Source organism: Saccostrea echinata, unplaced genomic scaffold (assembly GCF_033153115.1).
Source record: "Saccostrea echinata isolate AGI-Se365-2 ecotype Australia unplaced genomic scaffold, CSIRO_AGI_Sech_v1 ptg000075l, whole genome shotgun sequence".
NCBI lineage: Eukaryota > Metazoa > Mollusca > Bivalvia > Ostreida > Ostreidae > Saccostrea > Saccostrea echinata.
This window is the reverse complement of record NW_026889824.1, coordinates 352,619-370,469: the sequence shown is the minus strand read 5'-3', so window position 1 is coordinate 370,469 and position 17,851 is coordinate 352,619. Positions and strand designations below refer to the sequence as shown.

The window sequence follows — 17,851 nt, the reverse complement described above, 5'->3', positions numbered from 1 at the left end:
AGGAGGAATTACTTGAATTTTATGACAATTTTTTAGTGTGTTTATTTTTAACGTTCATTAAAAAATCACAAAAAAGATAAAAACACATCTGAATTGATAAAATTGAAAAAGGAAGGATTTTAATAATAAAACTGTCAATAATTTAGTATTAAATTATACAAAAAGATCATTATTAATTAATGAATACTTCTAAGCGTGAATAGAAGTGTTTTCGACACATAATTTGATTCTTTAAAAAAATGTGTTGCACTCCTGACCATAGAAATATAGATCTGAAGCACAGACAGATCCTGTAATTGATAAATCTATTTGGTAAAAATATTCTTTGTGTCTTTATTTTCCAAAATAAAAATCAGAAAATCATATAATGATAATGGTTTTTTCATGCTTGGGAGCAAAACATCAAATGTTGCACTCCTGACATTATTGGGTATGCACATATACTTGACTCTCATTAATGCTGCTTGTGATTTATATAAAATTTTTAAGTTTTAAAATGTATATCAGTTATTGTTTTACACTTCAAAAATTCTTTTTTGTCTTAATTTTCTTTCAGAATTTTACAATTGATGTTTTTTTGGCAACACTACATTTTTTCTGTTGCACTCCTGACATGGTATAACATTTTTTTAAACATCAGCCATGACCACAACTTGATTAAACAAAAGTTACTACAGTCCAAATTTAAAGCTCAATACTTTGAATATTATCAGGAAAGTCTTTATTTTCAACATAAAGCATTATTATTTATTTCACAGATCTCCAAAAAATATTGAAATTTCAAAATGTCACAAAAAGGTGTTGCACTCCTGACAATTTTAGCATCATTTTTGGGCATAACTTTTTTGTTAATTGAGATATCAACGAGATATTTGGCAGGTAGTTAGACACTACCAAAAGACATATGCTGAGACATAGAAATCTATTTTCATTGCCTGTAGTTTTAGTGTGGGTTGATAAATATGCATTTGGTCATTTTTTTTTAATTCACCCATATGTACATAGGTACTGTACATACTTATAACAACATTTTATTTTCCAGAGTAAAATTATAAAAACCTAACAGCTAAATTAGAATAATAAAAAATGTTAAGATAGAATAGTGTGGATAATTTCGATGAAATAATTATTCTTTGAACATGATATGTTAATTAATTATTAAATTAAAAAATGTGTAAATCCTTACTTATAAAACGGTAAGTCCTTTAACTTCGGAGTTCCGAATGACACTGAAGACTGAACGATAAGTGAACACTGAACGCAAAGAGAACGAACGGAGAGCGAATGCTGAACGCTTTGTGAACGGTGAACGCGAGCGCACAGTGAACGCTGAATGCAAAACTGTGAACTGAGAGCGAACGGTGAACGCACGGTGAACACACGCTGAACGAATGGTGAACAAATGGTGAGCGAACGGAAAAATGGGAAAGTAGAACGTTTCAGGGACTGTAACACCTCTGGTCAAGAGTAATAGTTGTGTTGAATATGAATATTCAACTAGATCAAACAATAATTATTAGTCCCCTACCAGTGAAACCGGAGGGGACTATAGGTTTCCTTGGGGTCTGTCCGTCCATCTGTCTGTCTAGCTGTCCCTCTGTCTGTCTGTCAGTCTGTCCCACTTGGTTTTCTGCACTTTTTTTCTAAACGCTTACAGATATTGAGCTGATTTTTGGTATGTGAGTGTATATTGATAAGTTACAGACCAAGTTTGAATTTCGTTCCGCTTCATTGATTTTTTAGGGAATAACGGCCTTTTTAATTTTCAAGGGTTTTCTGCACTTTTTTTCTAAACGCTTGCAGATACTGAGCTGATTTTTGGCATGTAAGTGTATCTTGATGAGTTACAAATTAAGTTTGTATTACGTTTCACTTCAATGATTTTTTAGACGGAATTACAACATTTTAAATTTTTGATGGGAACCAGATTACACTTACCGGTAGGGGACTAGTATTGCTAATGCAATACTCTCAGAATGCTTGTTTCCATTTAAGAACATTGTGGACACATTCTAAATGTATTTCATTTAGACATTATTTACAATATTCAGGGATTCATCAACTTCAATGGCTGCCATTTTTGTATTTTCTTGTCTAGGGATTTGCTAAAGCACACAAATGACTATTACAGATACTACAGTAAGCAATTGAAATTAATCATATTTTCATGCTATAATTTTTCATGTGATGTTGTAAAAATAATTTAATTGAGAGTACATTTGCAATTTTACAGTCATCATGAAATTCACAGCTCTAGTGGTATTTTCAATGATGTGTAAGCACTAATACCCCTATTACGGCATCTGGATCTGTTGAACCAATTAATATAATATATCCTTACCCTAATACAGGGTAATTTGGACAAAGTCGATGCCATTTGTTTTAGAAATATAAAATTAGATGATTATACTAGACACAAAGGATGCTTGTGATTAGAGGGTATGTAACCGCCCTTTGGACAAGATCAAGGTCAACGGTTTTGATGTGAATAATTCTTTTCCATAACATAATTTTATAATAAAACAGCTTTCAAAGATCAAATTGCTGTAAGAGTTTATTATGATCATTGGATACGATGTGACCCTGTGTGGAATCATTAAGACAAGATCAGTATAAAAGAAGAGTTCAGAGTGGTATCTCAGAAATGTAAAATTTTTAAAAAGACAAAAACTTTTAAGTTAATTATCATGAAGTCATACTTGGCAAACCGTTGACTGTGTCCAAGAGGTATGTCATGATACTATGCCAGTGCTCCAAGTAGCGACTAAAATGGTTGCATTTGCGACCAAAAAATTAATTTTGCGACTGGAAATTGAAACTAACTCGCATTTTTGCGACTGAGAAAATTTGGGCTGGCGATTGTCAACTTTTATGATCGGGATCAAGATTACTTTTTTTCCCAAGATACTCTATCAAGAAAATGTTTAAAGACATTCCTAAAACTTTGTTGAGCATTGCAAAGACTGAGATTACATAATGATATGCCAGCATGCAGTACAGTCAACAGAACAGCTAGCTGTCAAAATGTCGTATTCTTTTTAAAATCTGATCTTGTTAATGGAGCATTTGGCTAATATTGCCTGAATATCATCATGTTTTGGTGATATGAACAACAACTGTTTAATATGTTAGGTTCATAAAATAAACATAACAAACAGCTGATGAAGTCAGATCTCAATAGTTCAAACTTATGCACGCATCAGTCAAACTTGCTGCAATTTCATTTGAATTAATTTTAATTCTAGGATAAAACAGTTGTGTTCTTCATTGTACAACCATACTGGTGGTTCTATGAACTAATATTTCATAAGTGGTTTCTTCAGCCTAGCAAATTGTTAAGTCACAGTAATAAGTAATCTTTTATAAATTCAAAAAAGATATGATATGTCATAAATGAGTGTTTTTCCTTGCTTTTACTATATGCTACATGTAAATGTGTTTTCACAAAATGTTTTCATCATGGCGAGTGAAATATTTGTTGATGGCGACCAAAAATTCTGAAATGGCGACCAAAAAAAATTTTAGGTCGCCATTTAGCGACCTGGTAGGAAGTGTGACTTGGAGCACTGTATGCCATAGTTGTGTGCATAATTCAGGGTCAAATGACTGAGAAGTTGAATGTTACTTGGGCTGTGATATTTTAGATTGATTGATGTTTAGATTGTGGGTGAATATTCGTATTCAACACAACTATTACTCTTGACCAGAGGTGTTACAGCCTTCCTAATTATTACTTCTCCACAAGATTCATAGGAATTTGCAGTATAATTTTTTAGCTCTTCTGAGCCAAAGGCTCAAAGAGCTAATGCTATTGCCATTTGTGCGTTGTGCGTAAACTTTTTAGAATATGGGCCATAACTCAAAAACCCCTTGGCCAATTATTGTCAAATTTGTCACAGGGTATCCTTGGCCCAAGGGCTCCTGTTTATACTAAAACTAGGGTTGTAACCCTTAAACAAGGGGAGATAATTAGGGAAATAAAACTAAAAGTACTGGTTGCTAAAAATCTTCTCATGAACCACTGGGCAGATTATCATAGATCACCAAACTTACACAAAAGGATGAGGATATTAGAACTAGTTCTGAGAATTATAATTAGTACAGCAGATATCCACTTAATTAAATATCTTTGGAGCACATTAAATTGATAGTGTGGTTAAAAAAGTATTTAAATGTAATACACTACAATTTTTTTCTACTTTACATATATAGAGTCTATTGTTAGAGAGAAAAAATTCCTTCCTTCACAATAACTTAATACCCCCCCCCCCCCCTTTTCCACCTAAATCGGTTACTTAGTCGGTATTTCCAGTGTATTTTAATTATTATTTTAAAAGAAGTTATCGCTTTTTGTAGCACAAAAATTTCAGTATCAAATCAAACATGCATCTAAAAAAGTCATTAAACAATAGTAGTTCAAAATATACACGTGCAGACAGTGGTATTTTAAATTGGCCAGGGAGTATGTTTCAAATTCATTCCAAGTGTTTATGCCCAATGTAATTTATTTGTTTATTTTTTTTATTTGTGTGTGTGTGTGGGGGGGGGGGGGGGGGGGGAATCTGAATCAGATCTAGAAATGATAAAAAATTTTTAAACTTCTTGGAAATACAACAGTGTACATGTAGCATTTCGCCTTTGGTGTGACGAGACTTTCACACCTGCACAGTGTCGAATGATTTTGATTGACAGGACAAACATATGGACTTCATGTGAACTTGAAGCAGGAAAATAAAAACCGATGTCAAACAAAATGAATTTGTTGACAAAAAAAGGTTACTTTAACTGCTTGATATATTTAGGTAAAAATTAAGAATTTTTGTTCATACAGGTATACATGCATTTGCGGAAAGGGGGGCTAAAATGGAATATCTCCCTCCCTCTCTTTCTCTCTCTCATTTAATGTCCATTTAATCAAAACTATGACAGCATATTACTTAAATACGAGGGTTGTCTGTAAAGTTCGTGGACAACATTGATAATTACTGACAAACATTGATAAAATATATGAAACTATTATTTTCATTAAATTCATGTTTCAGTTTATTAATATGCAAGTTTTAATCACAAACAAAGCACAAATATTTATATTTTATTAGATACAAAAAAAGATACACACTCATACCCGGAGCACTAAAACGAAAATCCTTGACGATACTCGACGTCAAAAGCTAAATACATTTGTTTTCTCAACGCAGTCACCGTTTAACTCAACACATTTCTTATGTCGCTTCAACCAGTCATCAAAAATGTGCACAAACTGTTCTTGTTTCATACGTGAAATAATATTTTACACTTCCTGTCTCAGATCCTGCAAATCAACAAACCTCTGTCCATGTAAAACGACTGTATGTACGGAAATATGGAAAAGTCACGTTACGAACTTCATTTTTTACAGCACTACAATCTTGGAAAGATGGTCTTCCTTCACGCATGTCATCCAGTAAACTGTCTCTTCCGTCTGAAAACCTTCTGTGCCACTTAAACACTAAAGAATAGATTACTTTACTATGATTTCCCAACTGTTTAAGGAATTTATGGGTCTCTGTTAGTGTTTTTCTACACAAAATTTTATCACTACTCTCTGCTCCACCTTTTCCGAAAACGTCCCTTTTTCAAACAATGAGGATCCTGTCTTAATAAACTCTGACCTCGATTTCTCTGCCATTTCGAAACTTTGAACGTTCAAATTTTACAGTTTTGATGTTATAACTTTTGTCAACCTTATAATGTAAAAGCCATCCAAATTTCCGCGTAATTTTACAAAATACAAATGAAATGTATATAGTGATAAATAACTTTTTAATTAAAACTTTGTTGTGCTCCAGGTCACCATCCGAAGTCTAATAATTTAGTCATAATTGTAATTAATATACACTTAAAATTAAATAAAATTTTTCATTTTGTAATTCACATATAGTAAAGGATTATAAATATGCTAATAATAAATATCTGTGATGCAACTTTTATTTAAATCTTAGCTTGTCCACGAACTTTACAGACAACCCTCGTATCAAGTTCTGAAATTTTAATCTATAACAAATAATATGAATGCATGCTTCTTTGTATCGTCTTGTCCGAGTATGATCACGGGGAATTGTCTACAGATACATGTAGAAGTCTGCTTAATAAATCATCATAAAAAATGAAAAGACACATAAATATATTATAAATATATTATTGCATTGAATTTTTAGAATACGACCTTGGCAAAATATTTTATTTTAATTCTCATTAATTTACACAGAATCGCCTTGACACAGAAATACATTTTTGTTACAACCGTTGTAATTCATTCTATAAGTTAGTAATATCCTCTTCAAAAATCATTAGTTGTAATGGTTTTACATATCAAATAAGAATAAACATATTTATTTTACAACAAGAATAATTGTAAGCCAATGACAAAGTTTGTAAGTTTTTTGAAAAGTTTATTAAACAACCGTGATCGTATAGATTTTTAAATGCTAGTTTCTGAAATTTAATCAGAATAGACCAATACGCTGGTTGTAGCAAAAGTTTTAAAAATCTGTCCCAAATATTTAAGAAAAGCGTAGAACTAAAACTCCAAAAGTAATAATTAAGGTGAGGTCCAAAAAATCAGAGTCCAAAAAGTATTCCAAAAGAGTCAAAGAAAAGAGAGAGAAATGTTTTCCATCTAAACAGGGTATCTTGTGCTCAGAGGGTATTCATGGTCCCGGATATAAAAGTACTTTTCATTGGCTGACTTAACATTGCCATACCACCTAAGCTTAGTCTGTAGGTCTGTCCGTTGACCTATGAGCCCCAACATGGCACCACCCTCCAATCCAGGTATACCTTCATTAATAATATTTATGGACTCAGTCTCCATCTCTGCACCACAGGAGTTCTAGCCCTAGGCTCTTTTACTTATCTGCTTCAAAGTTCCCAATTTTATTACTCTTAATCAAAAATCTTAATAGTAACTTTACATTTCCGTTCAAATTTTATTACTTAGTATCGATGGGCTTGATTGGTCTTTTCTGATCAATTCCATCACAAAACGATTTACAAAATTATAGTTCATTGTACCAACAACAAAATCCAATTTGTTCTAACAAGATAATTATAGTTCATGAACATAAAGTCCCTTTTCCAATTATACAGTCACTGTATGTGGTACACTAATAATGTACATCCTTGTTTAATAAACTTTTATTTTATTTTACTGCCACTACTTAGTTCACTATTAATAACTAAAATGATTATGATGTGAAAATAGTCCAAGTTTAAAATGTTCAAATAAAATGTCCGTTCTAAACCCTATAGGTTTACATAATTTTATCTTTTAAACTACAGCGTTTGGTAACAGTTAAGGTATTTCCACCTTCACAATTTTAATGGTTCAAAGTAGAAAAACTGCATTTATTTTCACTGAATATAGTTTAAATTAACTAATAATTGCAAAAATTATATAGGTCGCCATATTTTTTAAGACGTAGGACAATATTAAACAGAAGTGTATGTCAGCATAAAAAATCGTACATTTTTAGTGAACAGTATTATAAACATCACATAAAAACTGGTTAAATTTTCTGATTCTGATGCTGAAAGTTCCAAAGTAATGGTACCTTATAAATATACTTGATTTGTGAATATCAGGGAAACCATTTTACGTTAAAAGTACAATAAAGAAAATGTCTGAATGATGATACCTGAGAAGGAGTTATTGCCCCTGGTTATATTTTTTTAAAGATTGAATAATTGTTTAAATAAAGAAAATATACATTTTTGTAATTCCGTACTTAACAATTATTTGCATCACACCTATTGAAAAGCATTCATCCAAAAGATTTTTTTCTAATTGGTATGAATTATGATTAATAACAATCTTTGCAAAAACCTATGACATCACAGAAGGATGGAAATACCTTAAAATGTTTTACAGTGATAAAAATCATGTGATTAAACAGCTGAATAACATCATACATATGTGCACAAAATATAGTAAGAAACTTAATTAATATTTTTATGCCCCCGGATCGAAAGATCCCGGGGGTATATTGTTTTTGTCCTGTTTGTCTGTTTGTCTGTTTATCTGTTTGTCTGTTTGTCCGTTTGTCCGTTTGTCTGTTTGTCTGTTTGTCCGTTTGTCCGTTTGTCTGTTTGTCTGTCTGTCTGTTGTCAACTTTAACCTTGCCCATAACTTTTGATTAGTTGGAGCTATGACTTTCATATTTCACATGTGTATTCCTTCTGACAAGACCTTTCTTTGGGTACCATCATATTTGACCTTTTGACCTTGACCTTGGAGTTTGACCTACTTTTGCAAAATTTTATGAGACTTTAACCTTGGCCATAACTTCTGAACAGTTGGTGCTTGGGGTTTCAAACTTCACATGTGTATTCTTTGTGACAAGGCCTTCCTTTGGATACCAACAACTTTGACCTTTTGACCTTGACCTTGGAGTTTGACCTACTTTTGAAAAACTTTAATCTTGGCCATAACTTTTGAACAGTTGGTAGTTAGGGTTTCAAACTTTACATGTGTATTCCTTGTGACAAGACCTTCCTCTGGATATCAACCACTTTGACCCTTTGACCTTTACCTAGGAGTTTGACCTACTTTTGAAAAACTTTAACCTTGGCCATAACTTTTGAATGGTTGGAGCTAGGGCTTTCATACTTCACATATGTAATCCTTGCGACAAGACCTTCCTTTGGATATCAACCACCACTTTGACCTTATGACCTTGACCTAGGAGTTTGACCTACTTTTGAAAAACTTTAACCTTAGCCATAACTTTTGAATGGTTGATGCTAGGGCTTTCATACTTCACATATGTAATCCTTGTGACAAGACCTTCCTTTGGGTACCAACCACTTTGACCCTTTGACCTTGACCTAGGAGTTTGACTTACTTTTGAAAAACTTTAAACTTGGCCATAACTTTTAAATGGTTGGTGCTAGGGCTTTCATACTTCACAAATGTAATCCTTGTGACAAGATCTTCCTTTGGATACCAACCACTTTGACCTTGACCTTGACGTTTGACTTTTATTTAAAAAACTTTAACCTTCGCCATAACTTTTGAACAGTTGTATCTAGGTCTTTCAAATTTCACAGGTGTATTCCTCGAGACAAGACCTTTCTTTGGGTATCAACATTTCTTATCTTTTGGCCTGGATTTTGAGTTGCATTTGAAGAAACTTTAACCTTCGCCATAAGCTGCCATACGGGGGCATCAGTGTTTCACAAACACATCTTGTTATTTAATGTGCATGTTTCATCTTTCTTATGACAATTTTTGAATATTTATTTATTTATTTTTGCACCTGATATTAGAATACAATAGAATAGATACAATGCATGGAAAAGATCAGAGGCATTCCGAATAAATCGTTCATCTTCTGTTCACTGTTCAATTTGCACTCACATTCACGCTCCATTTGCGTTCTGTGTTCACTCACTGTTCATTGTTCACCAAGTTGCGTTCAGTGTTCACACATCGTTCACTCACCCTTCTCTCTACATTTGCTCACCTGACATTAGAATACAATAGAATAGATACAATGCATGGAAAAGATCAGAAGCATTTTGAATAAATCGTTCACACTTCGTTCACTCACCGTTCTCTCTACATTCGCTCACCTGACATTAGAATACAAAAGAATAGATACAATGCATGGAAAAGATCAGAGGCATTCTGAATAAATCGTTCATCTTCCATTCACCGTTCAATTTGTGCTTGCGTTCAATCACCAAGTTGCGTTCAGCATTCACACATCGTTCTCTCACTGTTCTCTCTACATTCGCTCACCGTTCGCTCTGCTTTCATTCAGCATTTGCTCACCGTTCAAATGGATTTGTAGAACGTTTCAGGGACTGTATCGTTGACTCAAAAGTAGGTCATGGTGACCTACTTTTTAAATTTTTTTCAAAATGATTTAGAGGCATATTTTGAACAATTTAAGGCCTATGATCATCAAACTTTGTCAATTGATGTATCTTGGGTTTTCGAAGTATGTCAACTAAAAAGTAGGTCACCTTGATTTAAGGTCATTAATTGAATACTGAGAGGTTTAGAATCATTAAATCTTGTAAGAGGATGCATCTTGGGGCTATAAAACATATTTATTAAAATGTAGGTCACAGTGACCTACTTTTTTAACCTTACAGGCATTCGAGTTCAAAGCGTGTTAGAGGTATATTTTTGTAAGTTGCTGCATCTTGGGTCCTCGAAAAACGTCAACTGAAATCTAGGTCATTGTGAATTACTTTTGAAATTTTATGGCTATATTTAAATATTTGGGTACTATTTGGTTTAGAATCATCAAACTTTGTCAGTTGATGTATCTTGAGTCCTCAAAGTAGGTCAACTTAAAAGTAGGTCACTGTGACCTACTTTTCAATTTATATGATTATAATTAAATATTTCAGGTACTAATGGGCTTAGAATCATCAAACTTTGTGAGTTGATGCATCTTTGGTCCTAGGAGTAAATCGATTGAAAAGTAGGTCACTGTGACCTACTTTTGAAAATTTATGGCTCTAATTAAATATTTCAGGTCCTGATTGACTTAGAATCATCAAACTTCGTCAGTTGATGCATTTGGGTCCTCGGAGAACAAGAACTGAAAAGTAGGTCACTGTGACCAACTTTTGAAATTTTTTGGCTATATTTAAATATTTTTGGGTACTATTTGGCTTAGAATCATCAAACCTTGTCAGTTGATGCATCTTGGGTCCTCAAAGTACATCTACTGAAAAGTAGGTCACCGTGACCTACTTTTCAATTAATCTGGCTATAATTTAATATTCAGGTACAAATTGGCTTAGAATCATCAAACTTTGTCAGTTGATGCATATTGGGTCCTCAGAGTAAGTTGACAGAAAAGTAGGTCACCATGACATACTTTTGAAATTTTATGGCTTTATTAGCTCACCTGAGCTGAAGACTCAAGTGAGCTTTTCTGATCACATTTTGTCCAGCGTCCATCTGTCCGTCTGTCTGTAAACTTTTCACATTTTCGACTTGCCACAAAGTATCCTTGGGTGAAGGGGATTCAAATTTGTTCATATGAAGGGTCATGCCCTTTTCCAAGGGAGATAATTACAAATTAGTGAAAAATTAATAGCATCTTTAAAAATCTTCTTTTCAAAAACAACTTGGCCAGGAAAGATTAAACTCATGTGGAATCATCCTCAGGTAGTGTAGATTCAAGTTGTTAAAATAATGACGCCGGGGGTAGGGTGGGGCCACAATGGACGATCGGAAGTTTTACATAGTAAAATGTAGGAAAAAATCTTCTTCTCAAGAATAGCAAAGCCATGATTGGTCATACTGATATTGAAGCATCCTCAGGTGGTGTAGATTCAAGTTTGTTCAAATGATGACCCCCGGGGGTAGGGTGGGGTCACAATGGGGGATCAAAGTTTTTACGTAGGAATATATAGGAAAAAATCTTCTCAAGAATAGCAAAGCCATGATTGGTCATATTGATATGGAAGCATCCTCAGGTGATGTAGATTCAAGTTTGTTCAAATGATGACCCCCGGGGGTAGGGTGGGGTCACAATGGGGGATCAAAGTTTTACATAGGAATATATAGGAAAAACTTGAAAAATCTTCTTCTCATGAACAGCAAAGCTTTGTTAAATCATATTGATATGGAAGCATTCTCAGATAGTGTAGATTCAACTTTTTTGAATCATGACCCCCAAGAGTTAGGATGGGGTCACAATGGGGGATCAAAGTTTTACAAAGGAATATATAGGAAAAAATCTTTTCAGGAACAGAAAAGCCATGTTTAGTCATATTAGAAGCATCCTCAGGTAGAGTAAATTCAAGTTTGTTCAAATGATGACCCCCAGGGGGTGGGGGGGGGGGGCACAATGGGGGATCAAATTTTTACCAAGGGAATATATAGTAAAAAATCTTTAAAAATCTTCTGCTCAAGAACAACAAAGCCATTTGTTATATTGATATGGAAGCAACCTCAGGTAGTTTAAAATTCAAGTCCCCCCCCCCCCTCCCCTTTAAACTTTTTAATACTGAACTGATTTGTTCTTTTTCCTAGCCAATGTGCTCAGGTGAGCGATGTGGCCCATGGGCCTCTTGTTCAAATATTTCAGGCACTAATTGGCTTAGAATCATCAAACTTTGTCAGTTGATGCATCTTGGGTCCTTGGAGTAAGTTGACTGAAAAGTAAGTCAGCGCAATCTAATTAAAATTAGATGTTCCAAATCCGCTACCGCTTCTCAAACATCTAACAACATCCCATTAGGGGTCATGTCGGAGCAACCTTTCGATTACCCAATGAAATCGCCATCTCTGAAATCTTGGTTTATAGTTCGGATGCATTTCTTTTTTTACTGCCAAACCTAAATGCCTGAGGAGTTTCGTAGTAAACAAAATATGCATGGTAAAGACCGTGATAAATATGAATGTGACATGTGCGATATATAGACGTATACATGTAGTTTGTGCATTTTCGTTTGCATTATTTAGGTAAGAATACCAGATTGGCGGACTATACGTTCAATTTATACCAAAATTAATTTAATTCAACGTAAGACAGTCTACTGAGCATCAATAATGTTAAGATGTTGCCGTGGAACTAATTTTAGAATCGTATACAGAAGGTTGAATCTGATTGGCCAAAATTTTTCTGTTTATTCATAATCGAAAGGTCGCTCTGACGTGACCCCTAACGGGATGTTGTTAGATGTTTGAGAAGCGGTAGCAGATTTGGAACATCTAATTTTAATTAGATTGAAGTCAGCGTGACCTACTTTTGAAATTTTATGGCTTTATTTAAATATATCAGGTACTTATTGGCCTAGAATGATCAAATTTTGTCAGTTGTTGCATCTTGGGTCCTCGTAGTATGCCAGCTAAAAAGTAGCACTAGGTCAACATGACCTACTTTTGAAATTTAATGGCTTTATTTAAATATGTCAGGTATTAATTGGCTTAGAATTATCAAACTTAGTTAGTTGATGCATCTTGGGCCCTCGGAGAATGACAAGTGATAAGTAGGTCACCATGACCTACTCTCAGGTACTAATTGGCTTAGAATCATTTTGGGTTCTGAGAGTGTTTTATCTAAAATGTAGGTCATGATGACCTACTTTTGGAATTTCAAGGCTTTATTTAAATATACAGGATACTTAGAGGCTTCAAATAGAAGTGATACTGGTTGTACAATTTATCAGAAGAGCAATTCATGGCCCTTGGGCCTCTTGTTTTTTGCAAGATGGTGGAGTTCTTGTTTTAGTTTTTTTTAAATGAGCCCTTTTTCAGGTTGCCCTATTTAGAATAACTGTCTCAGGACAAGCCCTCACCACAGTTAGAATACATCCAATGTAGTTGCAATGTAGCAAACTCAGGTGGATTTGCTTCAAAATGATTTTGATGAATACAAAAAGAGTTGCACTGAAAATTACTTCCAAATTAATCATAAAACCTTTTTAAAATTGTATTTGCCTTTTAACCTAAAAAATAATCCATATAAAGACGAAAATTCAACTCATTTTCTCAACATTTTTTTGCCTCCAATTTAACGCCATGTTGACATTCAGAACTCTCTTAATAGTTCATAGTAAATGCACTGAGTTGGAGTTATCACCTGTGTTTATTTTGCTACATTGCCAATACCACAGAACAAATTCTATCATTAAACATTAGGACAATATCATTTTAACAATAGAACATTCTAAGGTTGCCCTATGTGGGTATTAGTCCTTTAAGGACAATTTTAGTTTTTATAAACTTCTGAATATCATAAAATAAAAGATGTTTTATTGTATTGCAACAGCCAGTGACATTGTATAACACATTATATCTTCTGTGTGTTATAGGTAGAAGGTTTACTACTTGTTGTGATTCATTCATCTCAGCTTAGTGCACAAAGAAAGGAGTTTGAGTCTTTGATGGGAAAAACAGTACAACTAGTAAATGAGCAGACTTCTTGTCATCAAGCCATTGCAGAGTCTTTAACAGAATTAAAGGTATACATTATCATTTAATTACAGCAGATCAAGAGGTAGTGCCAGGGAAATATAACAAACATCCTTTATGAGAAAGCTTTAGATAGTGTTGAAATACTAATCTTATTATGTATACTAACACATCAAGAAATTATGTAAAATATCAGAATCAGAATCAGTGACTATTTCCTTTGATAAGAAAGCAGAACTCTAAAAAAAATTCATATGTGAGCCAGCAACCAAATTTGCCTGCTTTGAAGCTTCATTAAAGATGTAAATAAATCTACGAGTAGTCAGCTATTTATTTACTACTAGCATTATAGTTCTTGTAAAAAAAAAAAAAATCCACAGATACAGTAAGGGGACAAAAGTGTTGAGAAAAAGATGGCGTCACGTTTCCAACACAAGAGAGACAACTCCTGCGAAAAACCGTCTTGACAGCTGACTGACTAGGATAAAACCAGAAAATAACTTACCTCAATATTTAGAAAGATGACCTTTTAACCTGATGACCTGCTGTATTCTTCTTGGCATAGAATGATAAAGGTTTTTGACATAATTTACGTTGATGTACTGCCATATCCTAAGTGTGTGTTGGAAAAGTTCGTCTGCGGAATTTATATTGAGCATCTGGGACTGGAGTTTTTTTTTTAATATAAAGCCATACATTTTCAATGATATTTAAGTCCAGAGACTGTGCAGACCATCTCATGTTCTTTATTTGATTTCTGGCAATGAAATCCTGTGTAACACAAGAATGATGTATGGTAGAGTTATCATCTTGAAAAAGATAACTTCTGTGTGGGAAATGCCGCACCATAACTGGCCAGAGGTTTGTATCTAAGATGTTTATATATTTTTCTGAATTAATGTTCCCTTCCACTCGACCCAAGGTTCTGATGCAGCTGAAACGCACCCCCACACCATAATGCTGAATTTGCAGCCATTTTGTCATGGCACCAAGTCAGGTCTCCAACCCTTACCTGCTTTTTTCCAAACATAAACACGATTGTTTTCATCGACACATATCTGAGATTCATCGCTGAATATCACTTTTGACCACTGATTTTGCACATCCCACCACCTCTTCTCCCTACACCACGACAGGTGCTTCTTTCGGTTAACATTTTTAATTACAACTTTTTTCTTATACATACCTCTAGTAAAGCCATTTTCTTTAAGTCTATGTTTGACAGTCTTCTGAGACACTGATGTTGTTCTGTTTTCATTAAATCGTGCAGATATTTCTCCTAAGGGTGTTCTCCGATCTCTGTTTACAATTCTCTGGAGCCTCCAATATTCCCAACTGTCAATGGGATGAGGCCAGCCCGATCTTGGCAAGTTTTCCACCAATCCAGTGCTTTGAAATTTACGGACAATTCGATACACAGAAGCCAGAGATCTATTGACAGTTCTTGCAATTGTTGACATTTTTTCTCCATTTGAATAAAGTACAATAATTTGTTTCAAGGGTTGTGAAATTTCTTGACATTTCATCTCCATTTTGCTACCGAGATAGAATGTCAAAAAAACTATAAGCAGATGATGAAATATACATCATGCTATATGTCACTCATACTGACCTAAATAAAATTTTTCCGTGAAATTGTTCTCTCCTATAGATCAATTCTTTTGAAATGGTGAATACATCCTTACTAAAAATTCAGTTTTGTTATTAATAAGTATATTGCAGAATCAAGGTTGTTGTTCATTTTAGGGATCTGCCATGGAGCTTCAAGAAAGAGTTGTTCAAGCTATAAAGCAAGTGGATGACAAGTTTTACTGTGAAGATATGGCAAATTTTGATGACAATGAAAGAAACCACCTTCTAAACTTATACAGAGAAACAATGCTTAAAGGATATAATTTTGGATTTGAGGTAAAGTCTCTAATACAGTGGCTTCCATTTTATCGGATAGCGGTTTAACGAATATTTCGGCTATTTCAATATAATATCAGAGCACAAAACCATTTCTTATATATTTATTAATAATTTCACCTGATATTCTGATGAGAAAATATTGGAATTTCGTTTTATCCGATACAAAAATTTGGACTATCATAGTGTTTTTTGATAATCAGCACCTTGTTCACACCTCCAACTTCGTATGTGAAGCCTTTGTTTACACAGTTTGACACCAATCACCTTGACTGGCTTGAGTATGACAATGAGGGGATTAGTTACGCCTGGACGCACACAGGCACCTTACCTGTGTCAATAGTGGGCATAGTAAATAGATATGTTTTGATTACAGTTGTGGTGATCAGCTTGGGTTCAATGATGCACTTGTTAATTATGACAATTATTTGCAATTTTTTCGGCGTGAAATTTTAATTGTTGAACTGATTAGCTTGTGTATGAAAATTTGCTTGGATAATGAAATAAACCTATTCAATCATTTAACTTGGTCAATTGGCTTAATATTTATTCACTTTTCAGTGCAAAATTTATGGTAAAAATCACAAATGACCCGTTCTATAAAAATACGTCTCAAAATTCATACCATCTTTCTCCACATGGCTCTCAAAATCTCTCTTCAGCAGACAAGAACGAGACTGGTAAACTCACACACAGTATAAAATACGTAACCGTATTAAAGAAACAGATAAAAATGAAACAATTACATATATTTAATATTTTTGTTTATTTTTAATTTACAATCTATCTAGGGAAAAATAGTTTACGGTTATTAGTCAAGCATTTAGTCTACTTCCGTTTCAAAAATGGCGACCATCGAAGAAGGAATGTAAACATGTGCTGAAGAAAGATGATAATAACTATCAAAGAATATATTCTATACGTCAATTTATTTGAAAAAAAATTTCATTTTAAATTCATAAGTAAGTGAAATGAATTATTTTTAGTAAAGTCATTAAGTAAACATGTCAAAAGAAAACGAAAGTGCAAGCTTGAAATTTGCTACGATGTATTATCAATACATGTAGCTCTATACATCTATCTTTCGATTCGGTATGGAGCAATCGGCTATTCTAATTTTCGGCTATTCGGATAAAACTAGGCTGACAACTTGACTATTGGATAAAACGGGAACCACTGTACTCTGATAACAGGCACTTGACTAACAATATTGAAAGCAGAATGTTATGGAGCCCAGGGGTATTTGTGTTTAAAAATCGGCAGATATGTAACCTTCCAAATTTGGTAGATTGAAAATTGTCTATCAATACTTCTAGACTTGTGAATTTTCAGTTCTTTATCTACCATAAAAATTATTTTGAATATATTTTTTTTATATTGAATATTGTACATTTATAATAATTCATGAAAATTAAAACCAATTATTTAATTTTTTCTCAAGGCACCAATGAAAATCAAATTTAAAACAACAAAAGAGTGATAATTTGTTTTACTTTCATAATGTTTTAAAATACCAACCTTTTAACATTCTGCCTCAATTAAAATGTGTGACTTGATCATGCACTTTTCGTTTTAGTCAAACCATGTAGATTTTCTGTAAACAGTGCAGATTCATGCAAACATTGTCACACTTTGTGTAAACTATGGGGCCTCAATACATTTTGTGTAAACTGTTTAGCAAATGTGTGAGAAAAGTAAGAGATTTGTGCATGTTTCATGCAAGAATCATGTGAGGAACATATATTATTCAAAAATCTCATCATTTAATTTAGATACAAGTCTTGATCATTTGAAGATTTATAAATGTGTTGTACATGTGACTAGATTGTTTAAATATATCAAAGAGTGGTGTTTTAAGTGTGAAGATTAAACTTCCAAAAATTATGTGATAGAGTTTAAGAATATTTGTTAGCTCACTTGAACCAAAGGCTTAAATAAGCTTGTCTGATAAGAGAGCATTCAGCATCCATCTGTCTGCAGCCTGTTGTGTGTCATCTGTATAAAGTTTACCTATTTTAA

The 17,851-nt window shown here is 33.6% G+C and overlaps 1 protein-coding gene across 1 annotated transcript in view; it reads left to right on the top strand.

The window, feature by feature from the left end:
• The window catches only part of LOC133176376 (mitogen-activated protein kinase kinase kinase 4-like), a 204,342-nt gene that overhangs the window by 99,133 nt on the left and 87,358 nt on the right, over positions 1 to 17,851 (top strand). Inside the window, exons 10-11 of the mRNA XM_061311501.1 lie at positions 13,825 to 13,974; positions 15,671 to 15,832. Of these exons, the coding sequence (XP_061167485.1) occupies positions 13,825 to 13,974; positions 15,671 to 15,832 (312 nt within the window). The remainder of the gene's footprint in view (positions 1 to 13,824; positions 13,975 to 15,670; positions 15,833 to 17,851) is intronic.